Source organism: Trichomonas vaginalis, chromosome III (assembly GCF_026262505.1).
Source record: "Trichomonas vaginalis G3 chromosome III, whole genome shotgun sequence".
Taxonomy (NCBI): domain Eukaryota; phylum Parabasalia; order Trichomonadida; family Trichomonadidae; genus Trichomonas; species Trichomonas vaginalis.
In genome coordinates, this window is record NC_067205.1 from 3,160 (window position 1) to 14,238 (window position 11,079).

Below are 11,079 nucleotides of genomic sequence, written 5' to 3' on the forward strand. Positions count from 1 at the left end.
TGAAAGAAAGAAAATGTCATAAATCAATGATAAATATGAAAAGAAATAAAATACTATAAAACAATGATAAATATAAAAAGAAAGAGAATTCCGGAAAACAATAATGAATATGAAAAGAAAGATAATGTCATAAAGTAATTATGAATATGAAAAGAAAGAGAATACTATAAAACCATGATGAATATAAATTGAAAGATAAAGTAATAAAACAATGAAAAATTTGAAAAAAAAGAGTGTGTAATAGATAAATGATAAATATGAAAAGAAAGAAAATGTCATAAATCAATGATAAATATGAAAAGAAATAAAATACTATAAAACAATGAGAAATTTGAAAAAAAAGAGAATACCAAAACAATGGTGAATATGAAAAGAAAGATAATGTCATAAAGTAATTATGAATATGAAAAGAAAGAGAATACTATAAAACCATGATGAATATAAATTGAAAGATAAAGTAATAAAACAATGAGAAATTTGAAAAGAAAGAGTGTGTAAAGATAAATGATAAATATGAAAAGAAAGAAAATGTCATAAATCAATGATAAATATGAAAAGAAATAAAATACTATAAAACAATGATAAATATAAAAAGAAAAGAGAATTCCGGAAAACAATAATGAATATGAAAAGAAAGATAATGTCATAAAGTAATTATGAATATGAAAAGAAAGAGAATACTATAAAACCATGATGAATATAAATTGAAAGATAAAGTAATAAAACAATGAGAAATTTGAAAAGAAAGTTAACAATACAAAAAATGATAAATATGATAAGAAAGAAAATGTCATAAATCAATGATAAATATGAAAAGAAATAAAATACTATAAAACAATGAGAAATGAAAAAAAAAGAGAATACCATAAAACAATGGTGAATATGAAAAGAAAGATAATGTCATAAAGTAATTATGAATATGAAAAGAAAGAGAATACTATAAAACCATGATGAATATAAATTGAAAGATAAAGTAATAAAACAATGAAAATTTGAAAAGAAAGTTAACAATACAAAAAATGATAAATATGAAAGAAAGAATGTCATAATAAATGATAAATATGAAAAGAAATAAAATACTATAAAACAATGATAAATATAAAAAGAAAGAGAATTCCGGAAAACAATAATGAATATGAAAAGAAAGATAATGTCATAAAGTAATTATGAATATGAAAAGAAAGAGAATACTATAAAACCATGATGAATATAAATTGAAAGATAAAGTAATAAAACAATGAGAAATTTGAAAAGAAAGAGTGTGTAATAGATAAATGATAAATATGAAAAGAAAGAAAATGTCATAAATCAATGATAAATATGAAAAGAAATAAAATACTATAAAACAATGATAAATATAAAAAGAAAGAGAATTCCGGAAAACAATAATGAATATGAAAAGAAAGATAATGTCATAAAGTAATTATGAATATGAAAAGAAAGAGAATACTATAAAACCATGATGAATATAAATTGAAAGATAAAGTAATAAAACAATGAGAAATTTGAAAAGAAAGAGTGTGTAATAGATAAATGATAAATATGAAAAGAAAGAAAATGTCATAAATCAATGATAAATATGAAAAGAAATAAAATACTATAAAACAATGATAAATATAAAAAGAAAGAGAATTCCGGAAAACAATAATGAATATGAAAAGAAAGAATAATGTCATAAAGTAATTATGAATATGAAAAGAAAGAGAATACTATAAAACCATGATGAATATAAATTGAAAGATAAAGTAATAAAACAATGAGAAATTTGAAAAGAAAGAGTGTGTAATAGATAAATGATAAATATGAAAAGAAAGAAAATGTCATAAATCAATGATAAATATGAAAAGAAATAAAATACTATAAAACAATGATAAATATAAAAAGAAAGAGAATTCCGGAAAACAATAATGAATATGAAAAGAAAGATAATGTCATAAAGTAATTATGAATATGAAAAGAAAGAGAATACTATAAAACCATGATGAATATAAATTGAAAGATAAAGTAATAAAACAATGAGAAATTTGAAAGAAAGAAGTGTGTGTAATAGATAAATGATAAATATGAAAAGAAAGAAAATGTCATAAATCAATGATAAATATGAAAAGAAATAAAATACTATAAAACAATGATAAATATAAAAAGAAAGAGAATTCCGGAAACAATAATGAATATGAAAAGAAAGATAATGTCATAAAGTAATTATGAATATGAAAAGAAAGAGAATACTATAAAACCATGATGAATATAAATTGAAAGATAAAGTAATAAAACAATGAAAAATTTGAAAAAAAAGAGTGTGTAATAGATAAATGATAAATATGAAAAGAAAGAAAATGTTCATAAATCAATGATAAATATGAAAAGAAATAAAATACTATAAAAACAATGAGAAATTGAAAAAAAGAGAATACCATAAACAATGGTGAATATGAAAGAAGATAATGTCATAAAGTAATTATGAATATGAAAAGAAGAGAATACTATAAAACCATGATGAATATAAATTGAAAGATAAAGTAATAAAACAATGAGAAATTTGAAAGAAAAAATGATGAACAAGATAATATAATATGATAAGAAAGAAAATGTCATAAATCAATGATAAATATGAAAAGAAATAAAATACTATAAAACAATGATAAATATAAAAAGAAAGAGAATTCCGGAAAACAATAATGAATATGAAAAGAAAGATAATGTCATAAAGTAATTATGAATATGAAAAGAAAGAGAACTATAAAACCATGATGAATATAAATTGAAAGATAAAGTAATAAAACAATGAAAAATTTGAAAAAAAAGAGTGTGTAATAGATAAATGATAAATATGAAAAGAAAGAAAATGTCATAAATCAATGATAAATATGAAAAGAAATAAAATACTATAAAACAATGAGAAATTTGAAAAAAAAGAGAATACCATAAACCAATGGTGAATATGAAAAGAAAGATAATGTCATAAAGTAATTATGAATATGAAAAGAAAGAGAATACTATAAAACCATGATGAATATAAATTGAAAGATAAAGTAATAAAACAATGAGAAATTTGAAAAAAAAAGAGTGTGTAATAGATAAATGATAAATATGAAAAGAAAGAAAATGTCATAAATCAATGATAAATATGAAAAGAAATAAAATACTATAAAACAATGATAAATATAAAAAGAAAGAGAATTCCGGAAAACAATAATGAATATGAAAGAAAGATAATGTCATAAAGTAATTATGAATATGAAAAGAAAGAGAATACTATAAAACCATGATGAATATAAATTGAAAGATAAAGTAATAAAACAATGAGAAATTTGAAAAGAAAGAGTGTGTAATAGATAAATGATAAATATGAAAGAAAGAAAATGTCATAAATCAATGATAAATATGAAAAGAAATAAAATACTATAAAACAATGATAAATATAAAAAGAAAGAGAATTCCGGAAAACAATAATGAATATGAAAAGAAAGATAATGTCATAAAGTAATTATGAATATGAAAAGAAAGAGAATACTATAAAACCATGATGAATATAAATTGAAAGATAAAGTAATAAAACAATGAGAAATTTGAAAAAAAAGAGTGTGTAATAGATAAATGATAAATATGAAAAGAAAGAAAATGTCATAAATCAATGATAAATATGAAAAGAAATAAAATACTATAAAACAATGATAAATATAAAAAGAAAGAGAATTCCGGAAAACAATAATGAATATGAAAAGAAAGATAATGTCATAAAGTAATTATGAATATGAAAAGAAAGAGAATACTATAAAACCATGATGAATATAAATTGAAAGATAAAGTAATAAAACAATGAAAAATTTGAAAAAAAAGAGTGTGTAATAGATAAATGATAAATATGAAAAGAAAGAAAATGTCATAAATCAATGATAAATATGAAAAGAAATAAAATACTATAAAACAATGATAAATATAAAAAGAAAGAGAATTCCGGAAAACAATAATGAATATGAAAAGAAAGATAATGTCATAAAGTAATTATGAATATGAAAAGAAAGAGAATACTATAAAACCATGATGAATATAAATTGAAAGATAAAGTAATAAAACAATGAGAAATTTGAAAAGAAAGAGTGTGTAATAGATAAATGATAAATATGAAAAGAAAGAAAATGTCATAAATCAATGATAAATATGAAAAGAAATAAAATACTATAAAACAATGATAAATATAAAAAGAAAGAGAATTCCGGAAAACAATAATGAATATGAAAAGAAAGATAATGTCATAAAGTAATTATGAATATGAAAAGAAAGAGAATACTATAAAACCATGATGAATATAAATTGAAAGATAAAGTAATAAAACAATGAAAAATTTGAAAAAAAAGAGTGTGTAATAGATAAATGATAAATATGAAAAGAAAGAAAATGTCATAGATCAATGATAAATATGAAAAGAAAGAAAATGTCATAGATCAATGATAAATATGAAAAGAAAGAGAATACAATAAAATAATGAATAACATGAAAAGTAAGAGAATATCATAAAGCAATGACAAATATGAAGAGAAAGAGAATAATTTTCATGTCAACATCAGCGCCATGTTCAACAAAGAATTTGACAATTTCGATTGAATTTGTTTTGATTGCAATAGAAAGTGGAGTATCACTAAGATCAAAGGAATTTTATAAAGCAATGATAAATATGATAAGAAAGAGAATGCCATAAAGCAATGATAAATATGATAAGAAAGAGAATGTCATAAACCAATTGTGAATATGAAAAGAAAGAAAATATAATAAGGTTTGTTGATGTCAGCCCCATTAGAAAGTAAATACGAAATAACTTTAAAGTTTCCAAAATACATGCATTCTCTTATTGAATCAGGATTTTGTCCGAAGTTTGATTTAAGATACTCAGCAATTTCATAGTGTTGATAACCCAATGCTGTATTAATCATTTTATTAAATGATTCACCTTCTTCTACCATTTGCATAAATATGTTTTTATTTCCTCCTTTAACAGCATATTCTTCAGAGTGTTTAGTGTATTTAGCTCCTAAATTTTTCATGTAATTGAAGCATAATTCTGATCCGTATTTAATTGCACAATCAAGTGGTTTGATTTCATCATCTACTTTCGTGTTAATTTTAAGATTTGGGAATTTACTTTTAAGGTCATCAACTAAATCCCATGCAATATAGTATAAGGGAGACTCTTTTGAATATAAATTGAGAATTGCTTCTTCTGTCATTTTAGGCTTAAATTTTTCAAAATTGAAACCTTTATAATGTAGAAGCGTTGCTAATTTAATATTATTCGGCTTGATGACGCATGAGAATTCGTTAGATATCTTTTGATAGAATTCTGAAAATAAATTAATGTCTTTTTCACGAATTTCCGAAAAAGCGCTAATCAAGTAAATTGCCATATTGATGGATATTTTGTTAGTTTTAATTAAATCTATAATTTCTGCTGATGATGTTAAAATATTATTTGAATTGACTTCCGAAATAATTTTTGAAGCTTGGCTAGGGTATTTGAAGGGTTCAATTGGCTTAAGGCTGCTAAAATTGCATTCGCCTTCATTTACTGGTTGCTTTGTACTTGACATGCTTTGTAATTTTTTTTGGTCGTGACACTTTTAGGGACAAAATCAAGTGTTTCTACCAAATAATAAGAGAAAAGGGTAAATTTTTTTGAGAGCGGTACATCTCACAAAAATTGACATTGTAAAGTTAGTCAGTTTACAATTGTAAAATGGCAAATTTGCCACTTGTTTGCCAACTACAAAAAAAGTTTGGCGCCAAATCGCAAAAGTGTCAATCTCATGGTGGACCACAGTTGGAGTCGCCGCCGACAATCCACTTGCTGGGATGCTACGCAGCCTTTGATCTGGCCAATCATAGTGCTGCTCCATCCACATCAGCAAGTGATTTCGGCAGGAGATCCCCAATCGGTCTTCCATGAGAGTTCCACAAGCCAGAAGCGCAATACCTGTGCAGTCTAACTGCTAGGATATAGTAGCTAGGCTGTGTAGGTATTGCGCTTCTAAGGATATTAGTTATCCGTTATTGCCCTCATTCATTTACACTACCGCCCCCTGGTCCCCAAAGGGCCAAGGATTCTGTAATTACTCGAGCAGGGCAAAGTTCTTCCGAGATCTCTCATTCCATCGAAAGATCTCGGAAGAACTTTGCCTTAAACTACTCAATTACTGTTCCCTGGTTTTCAAAGAGCCAGGGATTCTGTAGTTGATCTAATAAGGCAGAGTTTTTTCCGAAGTCTCTCATTTGATGAGAGGCCTCGGAAGAACTCTGCCTTAAGATAGCGTACTTGTGATCTCTAACAATTTGTGTGTCGGAGAATGTAAATTTATTCGACTAGGACAGAGTTTTTCCGAAGTCTCTCATTGATGAGAGGCCTCGGAAAAACTCTGCCCTAGTGTAATGTAGTTGTGGTACTTGGCCCACAAAAAGCGAGAGAACATGTCTGTAATTCGTTTATGCTGAAGTTATCTGGATGTCTCTCAAATGAGAGAGGAAATCCAGATAACTTCAGCATAAGTTAATGCATATGTGGTTCTCTGGCTCTTTGTCGGCCAGAGAACGAATAAAAAGTTTAATGGGTGAGTAGGCTCGATGGATGCCTACTCATTGCAAATATACGTTATTTTTTTCCTATGAGAAAATAGTTTTCCAGTTTTATAATACCATATGTTTTATTTCTTCATATATAACCTATTCCAAAGGAGAAAAAGAGATTTTCCGAAATTCATAATTTCAAATTTGCGTAAAACTCAAAATTAAGTGAACATAATAAAAGAACACATAAAATAAATCAGATTCACCATATTTAAGTTTCACAAAAATTTCCAAAAAAATCACGTTTCGAAAATTTCGAAATCAAAAAGTACATTTTTCGCGGAGAAAAAAAGAAAAACAATTTTTTTTTGGAATTTTGGTGAGATAGAATCTTCTTTATCTCCTCATGTAGTGAATATTTTCGCGTTCTGATGGCGGAAAACGCAGTTTTTGAATGCGGAGATTCCGAAACACACGGAAAAATTAGGGTTTAATAAGAAAATTAGATTATATATGAAGAAATAAAACATATGGTATTATAAAACTGGAAAACTATTTTCTCATAGGAAAAAAATAACGTATATTTGCAATGAGTAGGCATCCATCGAGCCTACTCACCCATTAAACTTTTTATTCGTTCTCTGGCCGACAAAGAGCCAGAGAACCACATATGCATTAACTTATGCTGAAGTTATCTGGATTTCCTCTCTCATTTGAGAGACATCCAGATAACTTCAGCATAAACGAATTACAGACATGTTCTCTCGCTTTTTGTGGGCCAAGTACCACAACTACATTACACTAGGGCAGAGTTTTTCCGAGGCCTCTCATCAAATGAGAGACTTCGGAAAAACTCTGTCCTAGTCGAATAAATTTACATTCTCCGACACACAAATTGTTAGAGATCACAAGTACGCTATCTTAAGGCAGAGTTCTTCCGAGGCCTCTCATCAAATGAGAGACTTCGGAAAAAACTCTGCCTTATTAGATCAACTACAGAATCCCTGGCTCTTTGAAAACCAGGGAACAGTAATTGAGTAGTTTAAGGCAAAGTTCTTCCGAGATCTTTCGATGGAATGAGAGATCTCGGAAGAACTTTGCCCTGCTCGAGTAATTACAGAATCCTTGGCCCTTTGGGGACCAGGGGGCGGTAGTGTAAATGAATGAGGGCAATAACGGATAACTAATATCCTTAGAAGCGCAATACCTACACAGCCTAGCTACTATATCCTAGCAGTTAGACTGCACAGGTATTGCGCTTCTGGCTTGTGGAACTCTCATGGAAGACCGATTGGGGATCTCCTGCCGAAATCACTTGCTGATGTGGATGGAGCAGCACTATGATTGGCCAGATCAAAGGCTGCGTAGCATCCCAGCAAGTGGATTGTCGGCGGCGACTCCAACTGTGGTCCACCATGAGATTATGACACTTTTGCGATTTGGCGCCAAACTTTTTTTGTAGTTGGCAAACAAGTGGCAAATTTGCCATTTTACAATTGTAAACTGACTAACTTTACAATGTCAATTTTTGTGAGATGTACCGCTCTCAAATTTTTTTATTGAAAAATAATGAGTTATCGTTTGACAATGGTAACTTGAAAATTAACCAACATAATGAGTATCACGTAAATATCAATTTTATTACTATACGTAAAATTCTCATCTCAATTTTAATGAAACAATTTTTTTTCATCCCCTGAGCACACTAGTATCTGTCTGTTTCTAAACAGAGTTCAGTAAACTTGTTGGTGTCTTCTTTCTTGGAGATCTGAGCTAAAGCCTTGACTTCGTAGTTGTAGATTTCTTTGTCATGCTTGCAGATCATAGAAGCATGGTGTGCATAAGCAGCCATACCTTTGAGACCGCAAAGGATCATTTCGCGAAGAGAAACAGCATATGGGTTTGGATGTGAGTGAACACCGAGTGGAGCTGTGATCTGTTACTTAGCAAGCTTATTCATAATTTCGTGGGCGTAGTTTAATTGCTTTGTAAGAGCATTATCATCAACAATTGTTAGCGTTGATGATTGTCATGAAGAGTGTCTTGTTGATTTAAAGACCAACTTCTTTGGAAAACAACGCCATCCTTAAGTGCATGTGTAATTTCCTTGCAAACTTGAATCATTTCATCTTCAATGTTAGCTGCAGAGGGGAATTTGACCATAAACACACTTTCTTTTGCAGTGAGCATTGTCGTTTGTTTCTTGGTACTGGAAACAGAACATCTTTTCGCCTGGGCAAAGATAGGACTTGGCACATATGCAGAAGAGGGCCATTTGTTGAGATCCGAGTGTAGATGCTGAGGCATATAATACATATTGGAAAATTATTTTTTCATCCATATTATTACTTCATATTTTATAATATTTGTAAATTTTGTATGTATATTGAGCAAACAGTGAAAGAAAGGAATGCTATTTGGTATTCAAAAAGAGAGGAAATCTCAGTAAAGACAAAATTTAGGTGAGTAATCAGTAAAAAGTATTTCTATTGTACCCATATTATCACTAGCAAAGCCAAATTTATCAATTTCATAATTTGTTTCAATTTCGATGACATTTTTTTGAATGTTTTTTTGTTTCTGCCTTATATTTCAATTCCTAACTTTTTCCTTTTGATTAATTTGTTTCATTCAATCTCTTATTAAAAAAAATTTTTTTTTGAGAACTTGTGTAAAAAAAAATCTCAGCAGGCAATTTTTTATAAAAGGATTTTGTGAAATTATTTCCAAATTCATAAATTGATGAAAAAAAGCATCCGATGACGAAGGAAGAATTCTGATGACAAAATAACGTTCTTTATTATGTAACGATAGCATATAAAGTTTACATTTTTTCAATGCCTCCTCGTTCTAGTGTTCGCAAGGTTATTGGACAGAAAGAGCAAGGAGGACCAGCTAAGCCAGGGAAGCCAAACTCGGGAAAGAACAAGAATGGGCAAGGAAAATCGAGCGAAAATGCAAATCAAATCTTGAAAATAGACCAACGATTAAACCACCAAAAGCGGATAACTTCGGAGATATTGGTATTCAAAGGTCCAATCCATCTGCATATTCACCGGGTGATTTTGGTCAAATCGATGAGCTTCCACCTCTTTCTTCAGTTACAGAAGATAAATTCGATGACATGCTCCGCCAAAAACTTCAGCAATGTCGTATTATCTGTAACTTCACTACAGATTATGCCGATCTTAAAAGTAAAACAATGAAACAGACTTATTTGCAAGAAATTTTAGATCACATTTCTCAACCAAGATTCTATCGCTTAATGGAACCAGAAACAATCCAGGCATTATTCGCTATGATCAAAGCTAACATTATTCGTTCCCTTCCTCCAATCCCAGATTTGGCGAAAGTTCCCATGATCGGAGATGATATTAACGATACAATTTACGAGTCTGCTTGGCCGCACTTGGAATTGGTCTACCAAATCTTCCAGCGCTTCCTTGAATCAGCATTATTAGAGCCAGCTTCAGTAGAACAGTACGTAGATGCATCGTTTATTGTGCAGTTCCTCCTCCTATTTAACTCTTCCGATCAAAGAGAGCGTGATTCCCTTAAAATGGTTTTGCACAGATTATACCTGAAATTTGTCTCAAAGAGACCTTTCATTCGTCAAGCCATTCAACACATTTTCTATACATATATATATGAAACGAAATACTTCTCCGGTATCTTCGAATTGCTTGAAATTATGGTTTCGATTATTAACGGTTACGCGATCCCTCTTAAACAAGAGCACAAAGACTTCCTTACAAAGATTTTGCTTCCTCTTCACACATCCAACTTCCTTCATACATTCCATCAGAGACTTTTCGACTGTGTCAACCAATATATCAAGAAAGACGCTACGCTTATACCAGTTATAGTCAGGGAACTGCTTAAAATCTGGCCAGTGTCATGTTCTCTCAAGGAACTGATCTTTATCTCCGTATTTTCAAAGATTTTCGATTCAATGAGCGATGAACAGTTCAAAGAATTGATGTTTGACCTATTCCACAGAGTCGGATTATGTATTACATCTGATAACTTCCAGGTTTCTGAAGCAGGAATGCTTCTTTGGAAGAATGATCGCTTCATCAAATGCATTAAAGCAAACGCCAAAGAACTTTACCCTATTATTTGTCCATTCCTTTATAAGACTGGTACAAATCACTGGAACCCAGCCATTAAAAATTTGGCAGTTTCCGTCATTAGAATCTGCATGCAGACGGCCAGCGACGTATTCGAGGCATTTAGCCGATCGATGAAGTCGCAGAGCTTGCAGGAAGCTAATCGCATTGCGGGAGAACGCGATACGTGGAAACTTGTTATTAATACGGCCTTGACGCAAGATTCGACAATTGACGCCAAGGAAAAGAATGCTGATGTTGATGCTGTTTTTGTAAATAATGAAGCATAAAATTGAGTTTGTTCAGATTTGAAAATGATTTTATTAATAAAAATTGATTTATGATATAAGAATAACTGATCTAAGAATTTTGTCTTCCTGACGATCACAATATAGTTCGTGATTTCAAAATTAAA

General features: G+C 29.4%; 2 protein-coding genes and 1 pseudogene across 3 annotated transcripts, besides 1 other annotated feature; 1 reads left to right on the forward strand and 2 right to left on the reverse strand.

Moving 5' to 3' along the window:
- Positions 1 to 4,730: 4,730 nt before the first annotated feature.
- On the reverse strand, positions 4,731 to 5,585 carry TVAGG3_0611950 (spectrin binding; the record flags this gene model as incomplete). The annotated part of the gene is made up of 1 exon (XM_001309384.2): positions 4,731 to 5,585. The coding sequence occupies one exon, from the start codon at positions 5,583 to 5,585 to the stop codon at positions 4,731 to 4,733; it is 855 nt and encodes a 284-aa protein (XP_001309385.2).
- Positions 5,586 to 5,930: 345 nt separating this feature from the next.
- Positions 5,931 to 6,697: a mobile genetic element.
- Positions 6,698 to 8,260: 1,563 nt separating this feature from the next.
- On the reverse strand, positions 8,261 to 8,431 carry TVAGG3_0611970 (prismane/CO dehydrogenase family; the record flags this gene model as incomplete). The annotated part of the gene is made up of 1 exon (XM_001309385.1): positions 8,261 to 8,431. The coding sequence occupies one exon, from the start codon at positions 8,429 to 8,431 to the stop codon at positions 8,261 to 8,263; it is 171 nt and encodes a 56-aa protein (XP_001309386.1).
- Positions 8,432 to 9,381: 950 nt separating this feature from the next.
- TVAGG3_0611980 lies at positions 9,382 to 11,015 on the forward strand (annotated as a pseudogene). The gene has a single exon: positions 9,393 to 10,954. A coding segment is annotated over exon 1 (1,562 nt).
- Positions 11,016 to 11,079: the final 64 nt, after the last annotated feature.